General features: G+C 38.1%; 2 protein-coding genes across 10 annotated transcripts in view; one reads left to right on the plus strand and one right to left on the minus strand.

The window, feature by feature from the left end:
• Positions 1–4,781, plus strand: part of DNAI7 (dynein axonemal intermediate chain 7) — an 89,032-nt gene extending 84,251 nt beyond the window's left edge. For all 9 annotated transcript variants that reach the window (XM_069585529.1, XM_069585533.1, XM_069585532.1 and 6 more), the window contains 2 exons: positions 3,038–3,151; positions 4,248–4,781. In XM_069585529.1, the coding sequence (XP_069441630.1) occupies positions 3,038–3,151; positions 4,248–4,526 (393 nt within the window). In that variant the 3' untranslated portion in view covers positions 4,527–4,781. The remainder of the gene's footprint in view (positions 1–3,037; positions 3,152–4,247) is intronic.
• Positions 4,736–21,697, minus strand: part of IRAG2 (inositol 1,4,5-triphosphate receptor associated 2) — a 74,564-nt gene continuing 57,602 nt past the window's right edge. Inside the window, exons 23-30 of the mRNA XM_069585528.1 lie at positions 20,238–20,372; positions 12,098–12,245; positions 11,158–11,201; positions 9,298–9,360; positions 9,139–9,188; positions 8,742–8,843; positions 6,697–6,804; positions 4,736–5,252 (exon numbers count right to left, since the gene is read on the minus strand). Of these exons, the coding sequence (XP_069441629.1) occupies positions 5,009–5,252; positions 6,697–6,804; positions 8,742–8,843; positions 9,139–9,188; positions 9,298–9,360; positions 11,158–11,201; positions 12,098–12,245; positions 20,238–20,372 (894 nt within the window). The 3' untranslated portion in view covers positions 4,736–5,008. The remainder of the gene's footprint in view (positions 5,253–6,696; positions 6,805–8,741; positions 8,844–9,138; positions 9,189–9,297; positions 9,361–11,157; positions 11,202–12,097; positions 12,246–20,237; positions 20,373–21,697) is intronic.

A 21,697-nucleotide genomic window follows, 5' to 3' on the forward strand; every position in this document is an offset into this window, starting at 1 on the left:
AAGGTCCATCAGGTCAAGGCTTTTTCATGTATGGATGTGAGAGTTGGACTATAAAGAAAGCCGAGCACCGAAGAATTGATGCTTTTGAACTGTGGTGTTGAAGACTCTTGAGAGTCTGTTGGACTGCAAGGAGATCCAACCAGTCCATCCTAAAGGAAATTGGTCCTGAATATTCATTGGAAGGACTGATGCTGAAGCTGAAACTCCAATACTTTGGCCATGTGATGCAAAAACTGACTCATTTGAAAACACCCTGATGCTGGGGAAGATTGAAGGCAGGAGGAGAAGGTGACGACAGAGGATGAGATGGTTGGATGGCATCACCAACTCGATGGACATGAGTTTGAGCAAGCTCCGCGAATTGGTGATGGACAAGGAAGCCTGGTGTGCTGCAGTCCCTGGGGTCACAAAGAGTCGAGCATGACTGAGTGACTGAACTAACCTGAGAAATCTAGGGTTCTCCCAAATTTAATATTCTATAGAACGATCTTCATATTGACACATGGAGCACAACCACAGATGGTCAGTTTAGTGCAGAGGTAGTCTGGGCAGCAACCCATTTTGTCTGCTTTCTTTCTTCTTCCAGAGTGCATATATGGAAGATTTCTGAAAAGAGTAAATGACTCAGCAGTTCCCCAAATGTGATAACTCAGGTGAAATTAAATACATACAAGGACCACTGATCATTAAAACCCACTTCCTCCTACTTCACAGAGTCTTCCTGTCTGCATATTGCTTCATGTAACTCATAAGTTGAGTTAAATGAGATCCTTCCATGTTAAACTCTGAGCTCCTTGAGAGTGGTGACCATTCCTTAATCAACTTTGATTCTTCTAGCACCAACCCTATTCCCAGAATACAGTAGATATTTGCCAAACATTCATGATACATAAATGAAGACAGGTGAGGTGAGGTGAAGTCGCTCAGTTGTGTCCAACTCTTTGCGACCCCATAGATTGTAGCCTACCAGGCTCCTCCGTCCATGGGATTTTCCAGGCAAGAGTACTCGAGTGGGTTGCCATTTCCTTCTCCAGAGGGTCTTCCCAACCCAGGGATCGAACCCGGGTCTCCCACATTGTAGGCAGACACTTTACTGTCTGAGCCACCAGGGAAGCAAGGGACTTCTAATCATGAAAGATGTTTTGGGCAGAAGAATTCTAAACTCAAGAACAAGCTTAAAATATACCAGAAAATGACAATACGGGTAGACACATACTGGAAATAATCACATTATAAGAGTGTATACATATATGCATAGTGGAAAAAAAATCCCACTTCAGTTTTAGTAACTCAAGTTGCCAGTTACTCTACAAGTGCTGAACATCATATACTAGTCATCTTTTCAGAATATTGTATTCAAAATATTCAAGAATTTTTTTCTGAACACTTATATTCCAGATACTGTTTTAGATGCATAGGAAACATTAGTGAATGAAACAGAGGTCTCTGCCCTTGTGGAGCTTACATTCTAGAATAGAGGGAGGCAAACATCAACAACAAACATAATAAATCAAGTGAAAGAAAGAAAAGGTACAATATCAAATATGGTGTAGGGGGTGAGGGGTCAATAAAAAGGTAATATTTGAGGAAAGCTTCAAGGTGGGGAATTTAGCCAAGTTGCCATTTCTGGAAGGTTATCAGCTGGAGAGAACAGTGGAAGGGGGCTGGAGGGAAAGAGGCCAGAGGGTGTGGCCTGATGTATCTGAGGATGGGAGGAACAGCAAGAAGAATGGAACAGCAAGGAGGCTGGAGCACCCAGAGCAAAGGGAGAAGAATAGGGGATGAAGTCAGAGAGATAAGGGTGTGTATGGGGGATGTAAATAGCCAACTAATTGGAAAAGACCCTGATGCTAAGAAAGATTGAGGGCAGGAAGAGAAGGGGACAGCAGAGGATGAGACGGTTGGATGGCATCATCGACTTAGTGGACATAAGTTTGAGCAAGCTCCAGGAGATGGTGAAGGACAGGGGAGCCTGGCATACTGCAGTCGATGGTGTTGCAAAGAGCTGGACACAACTGAGAGACTGAACAATGGGGGCTGTAAGAGCACAGAGACCCCGTGGAGCACTGTTAGGACCCTGGGTTCTGCTCTGAAAGGGGAAGCCATAGCCCCATTTTGAGAAAGAAGTCATGAGTCTGACTTAAATTATTTTTTATGTTTGAATTTTATTTTTCTTAAAAAAATTTTTAAATTGGAGTATAGTTGATCTACAGTGTTGTGTTAGTTTCTGTTGTATAGTAGTGAGTCGGTTATACATACATATACATAAACCCACTCTTTTCAGATTCTTTTCCCATATAGCTCATTGCACAGCATTGTGTAGAATTCCCTGTGCTATATATCAGGTCTTTATTAGTTGTCTATTTTATATGTGAAAGTGAAGTCGCTCAGTCGTGTCCGACTCTTTGCGACCATGGAGGACCCACCAGGCTCCTCCATCCATGGAATTTTCTAGGCAAGAGTACTGGAGTGGGTTGCCATTTCCTCCTCCAGGGATCTTCCCAATCCAGAGATCGAACCCAGGTCTCCCGCTTTGCAGGCTGATGCTTTATCGTCTGAGCCACCAGGGAATCCCATTGTGGCTTTCCCTGTGGCTCAGCTGGTATAGAATCTGCCTGCAATGTGGGAGACCTGGGTTCAATCCCTGGGTTGGAAAGATCCCCTGGAGAAGGAAATGGCAACCCACTCCAGTATTCTGGCCCAGAGAATTCCATGGACTATTTTATATGTAGTAGTGTGTATATGTCAGTCCCAACCTCCCAATTCATCCCTCCCCTTCCTCTCCTCCTTGGTAACCACAAGTTTGTTTTCTATGTCTGTGACTCTATTTCTGTTTTATAAATTAGTTCATTTGTACCATTTTTTAAGATTCTGTTGATAAGTGATATATGATATTTATCTCTCTCTCTGACTTATCTCACTTGACTTACATTTTAAATGGATCTGGGTTGAGAACAGACTAGACTGTAGGAGGTCAAGGATGGAAGGGAGACTTGAGAGGCTCTGTGATCAACTCTATTTGTTTCTCTACTGACAGCATCCTTTGGTAGAAGTGAAAGCTTATCGGCAAATGGCCCTGTTAAGTTCTGCTTTTGCATTTTGTTGGAGTAAGTGGAATACAGCATGTGATTCTAAGAAAGCTATATTTCAGGTATGGTATGCAAAACCCCTTAAACTTTTGTCTTCCAAAAGAAGATAAAGTACTCAAAAGCTAAATGAATGTAGACCATGTTTTCTCCTTTTAAAAAGGTAAAAAGATTCAAAATGGAGTTGGCAAACTTCATTTTCTTTCATTTTGCCAAAAATATAAAACCAAACCATGTAAAGGTCATGCCTTCGTTGTCCATTATGGTATCAAATGCTCTTGATTTTAGGCTAGAGACCTTTTTACATCAACTGAAGAACAAATGTAAGCCTTTCGTGTGAATATGTCTATGATTCATGAACTCTCTCCTCTGAGAGTAACCTTCTGGGGACATTTCCTACAGCCTGCTAAAGAAGTTGTCAAATTCTGCAAGCTGACTGATGAATATTTTAGCATAAATGAGCTACCACATTTATTTATCTTGTTCACTGTGTGTTTCTTCCATTAGAATACAAGCTCCTCGAAGACAAGGTTTTTTTTTATGATTGTTATTTATTAATATGTTTGGTTATTTTTTATTTTGTTTTGTTGTTGTTATATCTCTAGGACCTGAAACAATACTTGTCACTTGAAGGCATTCAATAAATATTTTTTAAAGAATTAATATGTTTTGATAAACTCCTTAAACAGTAAGATATAAACAGTTTCATGCTTTTTAAAAAAAATGGGACATTAAGAATGTTTGTTTTTATCTTAGCAATTTGGGGAACTCAAGCCCTTCAAATATTGGGTTGGCCAAAAAAATTGTTTGCAATTTTTGTGACCATCATATGGAAAAACTTTGGTCACCTGATGCAAAGAGCTGACTCATTGGAAAAGACCGTGATGCTGGGAAAGATTCAGAGCAGAAGGAGAAGGGAGTGATAGAGGATGAGATGCTTGGATGCTATTACTGACTCAGTGGACATGAGTTTGAGCAAGCCCCAGGAGATAGAGAAGGACAGGGAAGCCTGGTATGCTGGAGTAATTGGGTTATGAATAGTTGGACATGACTTAGCCACTGAACAACAACAAACAAAGTAACATACTCAACTGTCAAAATACCTAATAAAAGAGGAACTATTAACAGATTTCTCTGCTTTTGGTTTTTTTTTTTTTTCAGGTGAGGGAACACCTTCTCAAAGAAGAACCCACTCAGAATCCTAACTGGACCCTTTTAATGTTCAGTGGTGACAGGGCACAAAGTCTCAAGATCAATGAATCCAGTGATGCATTTTCTGAAGTCCTTAAAGAAGAAACTGAATTTCATTCCACTTTGTATCACATGGTTAAGGATTTTGCTTCTCAGGAAGCAATGAGGGCAGTTAGGCGTCCCAGCTGCCAGTTTGTTGACTCTGTGTGCCACATGCTACTCTCAACTAGGTTACTCAGCTTTTCTTAAATCCCCAGGGATAGATTTTATCCAGTATGAAGAATCAAACAACTTGGAGAAACCTCAGGTATTTCTTCAATAAAGTGTAATGAGTGAATATATTTCAAACGGGCTGTTCAGATGATCTAATCAGCATTTTATACTCAAATTTTATTTTTTAAGAATTAGGTATTTTTTTTTTCTCTTGGCCTACTGAGACTTCCAATGTTCACTGTTCATAGATTTGAATGGTTCTTTATTTCAATAAATTTTAACAAACAATAACATCTCCTCCTCAGAAAGCTCATTAAAAAAATCATATAAGCAGGCTTCCTCCCCACTGCATTTTAGTTAGGAAGGTAATCACAAAAAGAGGGAATATAAAATATCTTACAGTCATTCTGAGAACCTCTGGTTCCATTCTATAATTTCCCAGCTAAAAGTTACTAATGTACAAAGTTCAGATACTGAAACTTTAAAAATCAAGATACACACATTAGGATGTGCTGCAGTCACACGGGTGGTGGCCCGTTGTGTCGCAGTCTGGTGAATGGCCACAAGATGTGTTCTAGAGACATCCAGGGGTCCGCATCCTGTGTGGGGGCAGCGTCCACGGGCTTCTGGAAAAATCGGCCTGTGAAGAAGCTCATCAACGCTGCAAACAGTACAATGAATGCCACAGAAAGCCAGAGCATCTTGTTGGCCTCTCGGATGGAAGTCTTGAGGTTTGTTGCCCAGGAAGCTAATGTATCGTAACTACAACAAAAACACATATCAGTATGCAGTAATCACAATTGTCTGTATACTAGAAACATTTCTTTTGCCAACAATAATCAAGTCGCGTATCTGCCCTACATAATTCCACCAGTGTACACGTGTACTCAGTCATTTCTGACTCTCTGCAACCCACAGACAATAGCCCACCAGGCTCCTTTGTCCCTGGGATTCCCCAGGCAAGAATACTAGAGTGGGTTGCCATTTCCCACTCCAGGGGATCTTCCTGACGCAGTGATCGAATCCACGTCTCCTGCATTGGCAAGTATATTCTTTACCACTGACACCTCCTTGTAATAAGCTACACAGTGTCATCTGTTGTCTTGGGCTTGGCCACTATCTGCTTCCCTGCTATCCCTTGTAAGTTTTTAGAATTGAAGAAATGAGGTGCTAAGAGAAAAATCTGAAAATTATATGATTTAGGCATTATTTAACTCCTAACAAGTATATTTGAGTACTAATTGCATTCTTTAAAGTAAGGTAAGGCAATTTATATTCCTATGGTAGAAACAACAATGTTATTTATTGGGTTGAGCACGATTTATGTGTATGTACTTATAAGCCTGTCACTTATTCCTCATCATACCCTGGACTTTTGGTGTACTGAAATGTAAACTCTTCCTTTTAGAAACATCCACCAAAAAAGCTCATTACAGCATCATATAAGTCTTTGAAAATAGTTAACTATGTGTTAGGTGCTGTACTAAGCATTTTACATGTGCTAATTCATTTCATCATGATAGCGAAACAATGACATAAGTACTATTATCTCCTACTTTATAGATGAAGAAATTGATGGTCAAAAATGGATGAACTTGCCTAGGTCACACAGCTAGTTAGGGAGCTAATTCGGTCATCTGGTCCCCAAGGTCAAGTTCTTTACACTGTGAACTCCCTTGCCTCCTATAGCTCATAGGTTCAGGAATAATTCTTATAGACCATATGGAGTTTGTTATTATTCATCATAAATTTAACATTTTCCAAGATCTTTTAGTAAAGTAATTTGATTAAGATTAATGCTCCTAGACTTCCCTGGTGGGAAAGTGGTAAAGAATCCACCTGCCAATGCAGGGGACACGGATTCGATCCCTGGTCCAGGAAGATCCCACGTGCCAAAGCAACTAAGCACCGCACCTGCTGCGCCTGCGCTCTAGAGCCCACGAGCCTCAGCTACTGAAGTCTGTGTGCCCAGAGGCCGTGTTCCGCAGCAAGAGAAGCACTGGAATGAGAAGCCTGTGCAGTGCAATGAAAAGGCCCCAACCGCCACAACTAGAGAAAGCCTGCACACAGCAGTGAAGACCCAGTGCAACCAAAAACAAATACATTTTTAAAAGGCAAAAATAATAAAAAAGATTAATACTTCTAACCCTGCCTTACCTTTCCCCATTCCACCAAAATGATATCATTTAGCAAGTAAATAACTTACATTGAGGACACATTCCATTTTGATGGATTAGTTTTCTTTTCAGAAAGACTTGGCTTTCTTGTCTTTTCTACTGTTTCTTCTTCTGGTGGTTCTAAGTCATCTTTAGTTCTGTAAATAAGTATTGTTTCTAAGTATTAAAGTATGGATAATGTTCTATAATTATTTATAAAATATTCCTGTTTTACTGTATTTTGTAAGGAAGCTTGCAGATATTTATCTTGCTTTAGAAAAATTTGATAAATACCTAATTCTAAAAGTCAAATCACCACCTTTATATTTTTAATCATTTATAGGAATTTAATTTTTTAAAGTAACTTTGTATTTAGGAAAATAGCAAATGTTTGTTGTAGAAAGTTCGGGTGCTAGCCAAAGAACAAATAAAAAGGGGAGATTTACAAAGAACATGTGTAAGTTAGTTCTCACCACTTATAATTAACCAGTGTTATTACTGTGATTTTCCGTCTTTGCATGTACATGCATGTGTGTGTGTATGTGTGTGTATAAGTAACTACACCTTAAAAAAACAAATGCGGATGCCATTATTTCTTCTTCTGTGAATTTTTCATTCAACATACAGTAAAATTTTTCTCAGTAAGTATTCTTTTACCACATTTTTTTAACATTCTATATTAAGTAGAATGTAGATAATTAAAATTAATTTTGTTGGTTTTTCAGCAACACTAAACTGGAATAGCATTATAAAGTGTCATTTCTTCTTTCTTTAAAAAACCTTCATAATTTAAAAAGTGTTTATGAAGATAGGTTTGGTATAAAACTACTTAAAATCAATAGTATTCATTGAACTGGGAAGTTGCAATTGGGTTGACTGTATTGAAATCATATTATTTAAAGAGGAATCCTTTGCCTGAAAAAAACTTAACTGTTTCATTGTTCATGTTCCATGTTTCATGACCACTCATGAGTCCCTAGTTAGATTTGAATTTTGGAATCCCAAGTTCATAATCCCCCACAGTGGCCAAAATGAACTGCATGTCAAAATTTTTGTTTTTCAGTCAAACATTTATAGGGAATGCCTGTGGTAGATTTTAATTTGGTTTTAAAGAACACAAGACCCCCAACCCAGAATTCCTATAGGATTCTCAAGGTTACAGTCTTTTGTTTGCAAAAACTTCTCAGTAGAAATCATGCCATACAAACAAAAATTTTTAAATAGATAATTTTTTTCAAGGAAACTCTTGAATTTTTTAAAACCCAGATCAGAAAATATCTATTATGTTAACTCTAAATCTTTAATAAAAGGGAATTCAGTCCATGCAATTAGGCTTCCACAATTATTTAAGGGAGAAAAAAGGCTTTGAGGGTAGGAACGATGTCTTTTTCATCTTCTAAGCTTGAGCGTAGTGTGCCTAACATAATAGGCATGCAAGGAACGTGTATATAGTCAACATAAAATCATTTCATTAAGATCTCTACAGATGAGGAAACTGAGATCAAATGTCACCAAGGATTTTAGAGGCAGCGTTTCTTCATGTCCCTCCCTCTTACCTTCTACCTTTCACTACACAAGTATGTTTTATTTGTTTCACTTGCCAAATATAGAGATAGCAATATAGAGTTTTGTTTTTCCTACTCTTCATTTACCTAAAGAGAAGACAGATGTATATGTAAGGCACATATATTACATATGTGCCTATAGGATATATATATATAAACATATACAGATATGTCTATATGTACACACACGTTGTATATAATTCATCTAAGTTGATGAACATTTTATTTCTATGGCTCTCTTATGAACCTTTCCCCCTGATGACGATATACCTATACAGGAAAAAGGTTATCTTCACAAATTTGGCAAATTTCTAACTTAAGGTTCTTTTCTAACTTAAGACCTCACACCTTGCAGTACTGAGTGAATGTACTCATAAGTAACATTTACATAGTGCTTTATTTTCATAAAAGTCTTATACAATGAATGGTCTTTTTTGATGCTGCAGCAGTGAACTCCACAGAATAAGAGTGACGCCCACTATTTATTCCCCAGTCACGTCAGGTTAATAAACACATCAAGCTTCACCTACTTTAGTTCACACTTTTCTTCTTCAGCATCTGCCCAGGAATAGGTGCTAATAAATCGATGTAATGAGGGGCGGTGTTCACTCTGCTTTGACCCCAAAATACGCCTAAATAAAGACGATTATAGCCACTTATCAAATCAAATACTTGTGTAGCCATTACCAATTTATTTCCCACTACTTAAATCAATACAGAAGCAATATGTTCTTATTTTTTCTTTAGCATATTCATGTAATGCTTAACTCATGAAAACAATTTCATGATCATATACCAATTTTTAAAACTATTCTGCATATACTCCATACAAAACAAATGTTACTATATTGCTTATTTCAAATATTTACTTTACCCAAATTATAAAATAATAAGGTTCCCAAAGATGCATCATAAAATTATACTTACCAACTGCTTGACCTCCTACTAAATCGCTCATTATTTTCCATCCCAGCCAACTTTAAAGTTCAGACATTAAGGAAATAATAAAATACAAATTTAGTGAAGTTTGTACTTTTGTGATATGAAAATTAATTTGCTTCTAAGAACACTTAGGAATTTGCTTACCATTCCCGCATTTCCAATATTTCTGGGCAAAGAGGCAATGGTCACTCTTCGAAGAGAAGATGGCTACCCAAAGGGAGGAAATGTACATTTAGAAAACTCTCAATATTTTATCTTTGTATGAAACACTGATGGATATTCTTGTGTGTACACTGACCATTGCTGAGTTAAACAGGAGACATATTTTCAAGGTTTTTGTTATGGCCAAATTTCCTTCCAGAAATATTCTGCCAGTTTCTATTCCACCTTCTCCAACACTGGATAATTTTTGCCAGTCAAGTAAGGAATACAAGGTTTTCTGTTTAGGTTTATAGTAACACTGAACACCATTTTTCTATGTTGAATAACTATGTATCTGATCTGAGAACCACCTGTTTATGATTTTTGCTCATATTAATTTTGCTAAAGATACTTCTTGGCAAAAACCATTTTTGTAGTTAATGCAGCCAAATCTTTTCATCTTTTCCTCACTTTTGCTGCCATTTCTTTTATGCTTTGAAAAATTTCCCCAAATCAAGAGGAGATAAATATGCATCTATTTAAGAGCTTTCTTTTTTCATGGTTTCATTTTTTTCCAATCTAACACATATAAGGATAAGTATGACATTTTAATGAATGGATGTTGTTTATACCTTAGCCTTGAGATTTACATAGGAAAATGTTATGTCATATTTTGTGACTCTTAAAGTTGAAATAAGTGGGACTACAGGAAATAAAAATATGGTAAATGTAGGAAATAAATGAGAATTTTTATGTGAATTCTTTTCTTAAACTATCATCCCTAATTTAATTTTATAGGTTAGCTGAACATCAAGCAAATTAAATTGTGGTCCAGGAATCTGGGTTCTAATCATGGTTCTATCACTACAGGATCATAACTAAATAAATAATTTCTGTGAAAGTACTTTGGTTCATCTGTGCAAAAGATCAATTTAGATGGAGTGATTTTTAAACTCACTTGCTCAAAAATTCTGTGAAATCCTGATTTTTAAACTGACAAAAACTGCTGGTTGACTTTCAATATCCCATTTTCCAACCCTCCCTCCTCCTTTTTTTAGTAACGGACCTCTTGATTTTCAGTTGCACATAAAGCCTCCAGAATAAAAGCTCTGTTGTCATCTTGTTTCCAAGCAAAAATGAAAAGAGAAATGTTATCTGGGACTTCTAGGGAGTGTCTTTAGAGAGAGAGAGAACCCCTGTTTCTCTTATTCTTTTTTCTTGGAATATGGCACAATATATTGAGTAATGACCAGGACTTGGTACTCAGAACTGACAAAGCTATCTTAGATGATGAGGTGGAAGCAAAGCTCTGAGGGTGATGATTCATTAAGAGAGAAGGAGACTGGGCCCTAGACATTTTGTGAAGCTGCTCTGCCGCTTTTGGACTGCTTATTCCCAATTCTGGTTTCACATGAAAGAGAAACTGTTGTTACACTGACTTTCTTCTCACTGCAGGCAAACTTGGTGCGTGTGCATGCTCAGTCGTGTCCGACTCTTTGTGACCTTATGGACTGTAGCCCACCAGGCTCCTCTGTCCATGGAATTTTCTAGGCGAGAATACTGGAGTGGGCTGCCATTTTCTTACTCCAGGGGATCTTTCAGGGATGGAACTGGTGTCTCTTGAGTCTCCTGCACTGGCAGGTGGGTTCATTACCAAGTGCACCACCTGGGAAGCCTTGTTACATACAATTATTGTAAGAAGTATAAAAGCATATACATAAACGCACACTGCGTATAACATATAGGGCTTAAAATCATTGTTGCTTTATGATTTACATTTAAAGCCATGTTACTTCAAAAATATTTTTAAATCATCTCATCTGTAACATTTGATAGACATTTGTTAAGTGAATTGGTAGTTACCTTCGAGTTTGCAGAAGATGAACGTTTTTTAGTTTGGCAGTCATCTGAAAGGGAAAACACATTTGCATATTTTTTGAATTAACATATGCAATTTAACATAATGGTCTCGATTCCTTATAAAGAAAAGTAATAGTCGGAAACTATTTAAGAACCTAGCGACTACTGAACAATGCAAATATCTAGTTGTCATTTATTTGGTGATTCTAAACAATATCTGAACCAATGAAATACAGTCCTCTGTGTCACTGCCATGGTCCACAATGCCTGTCTGGGACAGATGGGGCACAAAATGAATGTATGCTGAAGAAATGAGCCCAAAACTACAGATCAGAAGATCACCAGACATTATTACTTTTACAAGACAGAGAACATATCATTAAAATGAATATTCTGCCTATGAACATTTATATTATCTATTTAAAATAAAATTATTACAAGGTATATATAGGCCTTCTGTTGAGACACTGCATGTTCTCAGTAGTCTATTTCCCAAGACACTCACCAAGACACCATTCTGCCACGGTCATTCCTTCTTCGAGGGATACAAAACCACTGTTGATGAAAGTGGTTCATTTATACTACGGGGCCTTGTTTTATGCATGGCGAAAGAGCCAGTTCCTAAGTAGGACAACACTGGGGTCAACTCAATGAGTTGGATTAAATATACTCTCTCATATCAACAATTTAATGAATTTTTGGTGTCTACCATAAAATACTTGTCTCCTAATTTGTATGCTGACATCTTACTTTGGGCTATATAAATAACAGGCATGAGTTACTTCTTATATTATTTTATATATTATATCCTTTTTATATTCTTCTAAAACAACCTTAACATAAAGGGTGTTGTACTAAAGACAGTGTATAATAAGAATTAGTAAGAGAGAATGAAAGAGGAGAATGTTAGAAAAATGTAACTATTATCTTAAACTTTTATTACCTTCATCTTCGAGAGGGTTAAAAGACCTTTCATTTTGCAAAAGAACCTGTTTCAGTTCTTCTAATTCAGCATGCTCTTTGGCATACATCCTCTTCAGATTTTCTACGTGCTGAATCATCACTTCAACTGCTTTACTAACCCGGCTTTCCTAGCAGGAAAAAAAAAAAAAGAACAAATTTACATAGAAAATACTATCCTTAATACCCAGTTAAAAGATATATGCTCTTGTCTTCATCCCAGACATAACTCCCACTAAAGTGATGATGAAAGTTTTTTTGTTGTTATGTTTTAAAGGCATGGATGTAAAAGGGTAAGGGCTTCCCAGGTGTTGCTAGTGGTAAAGAACCTACCTGCCAATGCAGGAGACATAAAGAGACCCTGGGTCAGGAAGGTGCCCTGGAGGAGGGCACAACAACCCACTCCAGTATTCTTGCCTGGAGAATCCCTTGGACAGAGGAACCTGGTGGGCCACATTCCATAGGGTTGCAAAGAGTTGGACATGACTGAGCAACTTAGCAGGCAGGCATACAAGGGTAATCAGAATGGAAGAGGATAGAATAGCAACCAAATTCTGAACACTTGCCAAGTAGACAGACTAGTGGTAAATGACAAAGACCTGAAAAGCTAAACCCTAAAAAAAAAAAAGTAAGAAAATCTGGAAGAAACCTGGGTTAAATCACAGAAATCCACAAATGCCCAAGAATTAATGGTATGTCTGGAATTAAGCTTGGAGGTAAAACACATGAAGAGTTGAAAATCTGTATAAAAAGCAATTAGATCCACAGATCCCCTCTGTTACTCAGGTCAGCTGAGCCCCTCTACCATTTTGGGGAAAGGCTAAAAATGGTGGATATCTGGAGAGATTTGAACAGAGGGTCTGTGGATTGAGCAGTAACAGTTGATGGTGAATGGATCCTACAGAAAAAAATAGATCTAAGCAAAAGTCTGTTGTTGGTCAGTCCCTAAGTCATGTCTGACTCTTTATGACTCCATGGACTGCAGCATGCCAGGTTCCTCTGTCTACTATCTCCCAGAGTTTGCTCAAATTCACGTCCACTGAGTTGGTGATGCTATCTAACCATCTCATCCTCTGTTGCCTCCTCCTCCTCCTGCCCTCAATCTTTGCCATCATCCAGGTCTTTTCCAATGAGTTAGCTTTGCATCAGGTGGCCAAAGTATTGGAGCTTCAGCATCAGTCCTTCCAATGAATATTCAGGGTTGATTTCCTTTAGGATTGCCTGGTTTGACCTCCTTGCTGTCCAAGGGACTCTCAAGAGTCTTCTTCAGCACCACAGTTTGAAAGCATCAATTCTCTGGCACTCAGCCTTATTTATGGTCCAACTCTCACATTCACACGTGACTACTGGAAAAACCATAGCTTTGACTATACAGACCTTGGTCACCAAAGGGATGTCTGCTTTTTTATATACTATCTGAGTTTGTCATAGCTTTCCTTCCAATGAGCAACCGTCTTAATTTCATGGCTACAGTCACTGTCGGCAGTGATTTTGAAGCCTAGGAAAATAAATTCTATCTCTGCTTCCACTTTTTCCCCATCTATTTGCTATGAAGTGATGGGACCAGATGTCATAATTTTAGTTTTTTTCGGGTTGAGTTTCAAGTGAGCCTTTTCACTCTCCTCTTTCACCCTCATCAAGAAGCTCCTTAGTTCTTCTTTACTTTCTGCCATTAGAGTGGTATCATCTGCATAGCTGAGGTTGTTGATATTTCTCCTGGCAATCTTGATTCCAGCTTGACTCATCCAGCCCAGCAACTTCACTTGATGTACTCTGCATATAAGTTAAATAAGCAGGGTGATAATAGGCTTGTCATACACCTTTCCTAATTTTGAACAAGTCAGTTGCTCCATGTCCAGTTCCAACTGCCACTTCTTGACCTACATACAGGTTTCTCAGGAGACAGATAAGGTGATCTGGTACTTCCATGTCTTTAAGAATTTTCCACAGTTTGTTGTGATCCACACAGTCAAAGGCTTTAGCATAGTCAGTGAAGCAGAAGTAGGTGCCTTTATCAAATTCCCTTACTTTCTGCATGATACAGTGAATGTCAGCAATTTGATCTCTGGTTCCTCTGCCTTTTCTAACCCAGCTTGTACAACTGGAAGTTCTCATTCACATACTGCTGAAACTGAATTTGAAGGATTTTGAGCATAATCTTATTAGCATGTGAAAGGAGCACAACTGTACAATAGTTTGGACATTCTTTGGCATCGCCCTTCTTTGGGATTGGAACAAAAATTGACCTTTTCCACTTCTGTGGCTGTTGCTGATACATGTTGAATATTAAGATACAAAGCCTTCTTCTTCTTCTAACTACCAAACACTGGTAGCCAGGATTATACTCTCAAGATAGGCAGTTGAAATTTTCTTTGAGGAATCTTAACAATGCAGGATGAAAGTCTTAAAACTATTGGCATTAAGAGGATGGTGGTGAAACCTCCTAGCTTGTGTGAAACTCAGAACCAGGAAAAAGCTTCCCCGCCTAACACATCCCGAGTTCTCAATCAGTTAATGGGACTAGTTAATGGATCATCACTAGTCAGAGGCAAGCCTCTAACCTGAGAAAAGAAAATAAAAATACAGGGGGAAAAAACAAGCCGAAAGAAATAAACTACAGAAAAATGAAAACTTCAAGGAAGCTATCAATATCTTCAGAGAAGAATAAGCATAACATTTGTGAAAGAGGAACAAGATATAAAAACGTGGGCTGGTGCACTGGGATGACCCAGAGGGATGGTACAGGGAAGGAGGAGGGAAGGGGGTTCAGGATGGGGAACGTGTATATACCTGTAGTGGATTCATGTTGATGTATGGCAAAACCAATACAATATTATAAAGTAATTAACCTCCAATAAAAATAAAGAAGTTTATATTTTAAAAAAAGAAGCATAGGGCAGAATATAATAGAGAATATAAAAGTGCATCTTCTTCTCTAAAGATTAAAAAAAAGTTAGGATCTGAGAATTTTAAAAGCCTGGAAGTTAGAAATATAACAAAAATACATAACTGAAGAGAAGAGTCTCGAGATAAAGTTGAGGAAACTTCTCTGAAACTAAAGCAAAAAGACTAAAAGGTAGAAAAGAGAAGAGAAAGGACCAGTTCAGGAGATCCCACAGCCAAAAAACAGGAATGCAAGTATAGAAAATGTAGAAACAGTTCACAAGGTGTAGAAAAGGAAATAGTTCAAGAAAGTTTCTGAACTCAAGGCATAACTTGTCAATTTATGTCCACTCAGGACTTAAAATAGTGGCTTAAAATAAACCCATGCCAGGGAAGGACAGGAGAGGTAAGAGAATATTCTAAAAGCTTCTAGAAAGTAAAAATATGTTATAAACAAAAGCTCAAGAGTCAGAATGGCATCAAAATTTGATACCAACACCAGAAGCTAAGAAGAAAATGAGGCAGTGCAAGAAAAATTCTAAAGGAAATGATTTCTAACCTAAAATCCTTTACCCAGCTAGTGTAAAGATGCATAAGAATGAATACTTGAATTTTCGGTTATATAACATCTCAAAAAGTTTACCTCCCAGGCATTCTTTTTCTTGGAAAGTTACTGGGTGAGATGTTCCATCAAAATAAAGAAAAATAAACAAACCAGCAAAGAAGAAGGCATGGGATTCAGGAAATGGAGTTTAACTCAAGAGAGAAGTGAAAGAAGTCTTCATTTAAGAATTTGCTTCCCACACGGCATAGTGGTAAAGAATCTGTCTGCCAATGCAGGAGATACAAGAGATGCAGGTTTCATCCCTGGGATCAGGAAGATTCCCTGGAGTAGGAAATGGCAACCCACTCCAGTGTTCTCAGCAGGAAAATTCCATGGACAGAGGAGTGTGGTAGGCTACAGTCCACAGGGTCGCAAAGAGTCGGACACAACTGAGCGTGCGCGCACACACACACACACACACACACACACACCCACACACACACACACACACACACCAGTTGAGACTGACAGGTCAAAAGTCCCTGGAAGCAACAACTCAAAGAAAAAATTGACAGAATATCTGATGAATGTGTATCTATTGTGAAATCTAGACTCCACTGAGAGGTTAAGAATAAATTAGAGATAAGTAAATAGAAAACTAAGCATAACAATCATGGCAAAGTAAAATTATTAACTCCAAAAAGAACATAAACATTGTGCAAAGAAGGAAAAATCGTCAAAGACTACTTGTATCTGCTATGAATAGAACTTACATGGGCATAATAATTTTTACAGATAATATAGATCTAATATCATTTATCTACTTTTTAAAATTAAAATTGTTAATATTATGATAATTTCCACAGACACAAAAAGTACATAATAGATCCACATACATCCATCAATCAGTTTCAAGAACTGTCAACATTTTGGCGTATAAGTTTCATCTCAAAGTTTGAATGCTATTTTTTAAAGTACAGGTGACAGACATCATATTATTTAACTCTTAAACATTTTAATAAATATCTGAAAAATGGGAGTATATTTCCTTAAATAATAATACCATGATCACTTCTAACAACATAAAAGAAACACCTTAATATCATCTAATTCATATTCAAATTTCCCTAACTGTCTCAAAAACATCTATTTACAGTTTTATTTGAACTGGAACCTGACAAAATATATATTTATTGTATTTTTTCTTTTTTATATACTAGTGTATAATTCACAATATAAAATTCAATATTTTAAAGTGAAAATTTAGTGACATTTAGTATGGCACCCCACTCCAGTACCCTTGCCTGGAAGATCCCATGGATGGAGGAGCCTGGTGGGCTGCAGTCCATGGGGTCGCTAAGAGTCGGGCACGACTGAGCAGCTTCACTTTCACTTTTCACTTTCATGCATTGGAGAAGGAAATGGCAACCCACTCCAGTGCCCTTGCCTGGAGAATCCCAGGGATGAGGGAGCCTGCTGGGCTGCCGTCTATGGGGTTGCACAGAGTTGGACACAACTGAAGTGACTTAGCAGCAGCAGCAGTACATTCACAATGTTATACAAATACCACTTCTATCTCGTCCCCATTTTCATCATCCCCCAAAAAACCCCCATACTTACGAAGCAGTTACTTCCTACTCACTTCCTTCCCCTAGAAGCTAGCAAACACCAATCTTCTACCTTTCCCTAAAGATTTATCCACTCTAGATACTATATATAAACACAATCACACAACATGTGACCTTTGTGTCTAGCATCTATAGCATAAAATTTACCAGATTCAGCTACACTGTAGCATGTATCAGCACTTCATTTCTTTTAGTGGCTAAATATTATATTAATAATGCAACAATAATACAGCAGAAACCAACACAACATTGTAAAGCAATTTTTCTCCAATAAGAAAATAATATTGTAATTTCCCCACATCCTTTTCAACACTAGTTATTTTCCTTCTTCCTTCCTTTCTTTATCCCTGCAGCCCACTCCAGTACTCTTGCCTGGCAAATCCCAGGGACAGAGGAGCCTGGTAGGCTTCAGTCCATGGGGTTGCTAGGAGTCGACACGACTGAGCAACTTCACTTTCGCTTTTCACTTTCGTGCATTGGAGAAGGAAACGGCAACCCACTCCAGTGTTCTTGCCTGGAGAATCCCAGGGACGGGGGAGCCTGGTGAGCTGCTGTCTCCGGGGTCACACAGAGTCGGACACAACTGAAGTGACTTAGCAGCAGCAGCAGCAGTGGGTGTGAAGTGGTGTATCACTATGGCTTTGCTTTTCAATTTGCTAACAATTAAGCATCTTCTCATGTGATTATTGGCCATTTGTATAATTTCTTTAGGGAAATGTCTATTCAAGTCTTTGCATTTTTTATTGGATTGCTTATCTTTCTGTTGTTGAGTTGCAAGTATTCTTTACATATTCTGGATGTATGTGTATGTATGCTCATTCTCAGTCATGTACAACTCTTTGCGTCCCCATGGATTGTAGCCTACCAGGCTCTTCTGTTCATGGAATTTTCCAGACCAGAATACTGGCGTGGATAGCCTTTCCCTTCTCCAGGGTATCTTCCCAACCCAGGGACTGAACCCAGATCTCCCACATTGCAGGTGGATTCTTTACCAGCTGAGCCAAAGGGAAGCCCAAGAATACTGGAGTGGGTAGCTTATTCCTTCTCCAGAAGATCTTCCCGACCCAGGAACTGAACCAGGGTCTTCTGCTTTGCAGGCAGATCTTTATGATCTGAGCTATCAGGGAAGCCCATATTCTGGAAACTAGATCCTTATTAGATATATGATCTTCAAATATTTTCTTCCCTTCCATCAGCAGTTTCTTTTTGGACATGTTAAGTTTAAGTTATCTATCAAACCTCCAAGTGGAAGTGCTATGTCAACAGTAGCAGATTCTAGTCTAAAACTCATGGCAGATGTTTAAGATAAGTGTGTGAATTGGGGAGTCATCAATTGACTAGATGGCATCCCACTCCAGTACTCTTGCCTGGAAGATCCCATGGACGGAGGAGCCTGGTAGGCTGCAGTCCATGTGGTTGTGAAGAGTTGGACACAACTGAGCGACTTCACTTTCACTTTTCATTTTCATGCATTGGAGAAGGAAATGGCAACCCACTCCAGTGTTCCTGCCTGGAGAATCCCAGGGACGGGGGAACCTGGTGGGCTGCCATCTCTGGGGTTGCACAGAGTCGGACACGACTGAAGTGACTTAGTAGCAGCAGCAGCAGCAGTTGACTAGATGGGATAGTACCGGGATTGAGTGATGATGGAGACCAGACGTGTAAAGGTAAAGCCGTGGGGTCCATCAAGATTAATGAGCTTAGAAAGGTCCATGATGATTCATGATGTAGAGAAAAAACCAGGGGATTGTGGTACCTGGAAGCCAAATGTTAAGAGTGTTTCCAGGAGGAGGAAGAGCTTAGCCATGTCGAATATAGCAGACAGGTTAAGAAAAAAGAGTAGGTTAAGGCCGACTAGAGTAAATTTCAGAGATGACGGGAGGAGAGAAATTAGAAACAGTGAGTTCAGTTCTATTGGGGAAATTTGCTAAAAATGGGAACAGAGAAACAGGGTGATAACCAAAGGACAAAGAGTGAAAGATTTTTTGTGTTTGCTTACTGAACTGAACTTGTATTATTTTTCCTGTCTTAAAAACAAAGTATTTAAGTATTTGTGTGCTGATGAGAATGATTCCATAGAGTGGGGGAAAACTGGAGAGGAAAGACTGCAGGGAGAATTGTGGCCCAGATTCTAAGCAAACTGAAAGGAATGGGCTCTTGCACAGAGGTGGGATGGTTAGCCTTTGATAGCAGAGAAAACTCATCTTTGGTACTAGGAAGGAAGGCAATGTTAACGTTTAGATGCTTGTAGGTTCAAAGCTTTTGGTAGATTCCTTCTGACTGTCTCAAATTTCCTATTGAATTAGGAAGCAAAGTCATCATTTGACAGAGAAGATAGGAGAGGACAGCATGGGGATTTCAGGGGAAAGGGAAAGTATGAAACTGATATATAGAGAGAAGCAGGGTGAATGATGGGAAGCCCAAGGACCACTTAAGATTTGTGATGAATTTCAAGAGAACTCAGTCAGCATAAGGGTGTGAGGTTTTCCAGCTATGCAGGCATGAGCAGGAAAATAAGTGTATTCAACAAGACTGTAGATTTTCTAAATGAATAAAATGAGAGAGGTAAAAGTGTTGAGAGTTCATGAAACAGAGTGAATATAGTGTTTGACCATGGAATTTAAGCTTGGTCAGGAAAGAAGAGAGATCAACAATAAAGTGAAAGACGCTTTAGGTGTGAGGAAGGAGAGATTGATAAAAGAACTAAATATTCATCTTCATAGTAAGAAACAAAAAAATATCTGAAACTGTAAATAAATCACTAAGTGATAGTGTAGACATATTATTTAGAGATATGAATATAACACATCTGTTTAGGTATAGATTCAAAAATTTAAAATCTTTCCCACAAAGAAATTTTGAAAAAAAAAAATCTACTTCTCTCTGAATAAGAATGAGAAGATCCATAAACAAGGATCTTTATTGCTGCGTTGTTTAAAAGCACAAAATACCAAAAATATTCTGAAATGATCAAATAGAGTACTTTCCTAGAAATACAATCCATAATGTTACAGATAATAAATCCTTTTAGTAATTTCATTGTAACTAGAGAAGTGGAGACAAGTTACCTGATTAATGGCTCCCAGCATCTCAGCCCTACTGGCCACTCGTGTTGTGCACTGGCTGAGGAACGTTATGCTCTTCTCCAGCTTCTTAATGATTTCCTGGGCCTGGCTGTCATCTTCACAAAGAGATGTTAGAGACTGCACAGAAAGTAACGTATTAGAAAGTATCAACCCCAAGAATTCAGCAAGTGATTCTAAATGCTGACTATGTTGTAAATTCACGTGACTCTGTTATCTCTGTGGAAGGTGAAAAGCAGCAGTAAAGACAAATAATGAATGCCACTGAAATATTACGACCTTTGTTGGCTATCAAGTAGACCTATGGAGGTGTTCATAAAATCTGTTATACAATTTTGATCTCCTCCACTTTAACTTCCCAAATTTGCCACCCCTTCATGTGTGTTTCTATCTTTCTTCTACAATTAATGGGATGGGATATAATTAATTGGCAGTGGTAAAGAAATTATTCCTATAAATGAATGCACTATATGAAGAACACAGTTTGAACTTTTAAGAAAAGTAGTAAAAATATACTCAAATTATATTTGACTCTGACCACTATATTTGCTGTTCCATTGATGACAAGGTGAGCCTCGGCTGGTTAGGTAAGTAGGCCTGTATTGCCTTGTGAATATTTATCTTAAACCTGTGCCATTGATCTAAGATGATGGCTTTCCTAAGGCTTTCCTGATGGAAAGCCATTTGTCTCACTGTCCATACTAGTCAAATCAATTAACAAATCAATATAATCTCTATCAAAATCCCAGTGGATTTTTTTATTTTGGCAGAAACAGAAAAACTCATCCTGAAATTCATACGGCATCTCAATGGACTCTGAAGAGCAAAACAATTTTGAAAACAAAAGTACAAAGCTAAAGGTATCCCAGGTCTTGGTTTCAAAGTACATTACAAAGCTACAGTAACCGAAACAGTATGGTATTGGCATAAAGACAGACAAATAGAACAGAATAGTAGGCCCAGAAATAAACCTACACATGGTCAAATGGTCATATGGTCAAATGATCTTTGACAAGGGTGCCAAGACTACAAAATGGAGAAAGAATAGTCTCTTTAATAAATGATGCTGGAAAACTGCAAAACAGTAAAGTTGGACTCTTATTTTACACTATATAAAAAAATCAATCCAAAATGGATTGAAGACCCCAAACTACATAGCGCCGGAAAATAGCTCTAGAAGAAAACCATAGCGGAAAAGCTTCCTGACAATGGAGTTGGCAATGATTTCTTGAATATGATACCAAAAGCATGGACAACAAAAGCAAAAGTAGACAAAGAGCACCACATCAAACTTACAAACTTTTGTGCATCAAAGGACATAATCAACAGAATGAAGAGGCAACCCACGAAATGGGAGAAAATATTTGCAAATCATATCTATTACTTTAATTTTGGCAAAGGACTTGAACAGACATGCTCCAAAGATGATACACAAATGGCCTGTA

Source organism: Ovis canadensis, chromosome 3 (genome assembly GCF_042477335.2).
Source record: "Ovis canadensis isolate MfBH-ARS-UI-01 breed Bighorn chromosome 3, ARS-UI_OviCan_v2, whole genome shotgun sequence".
NCBI classification, from domain to species: Eukaryota; Metazoa; Chordata; class Mammalia; order Artiodactyla; family Bovidae; genus Ovis; species Ovis canadensis.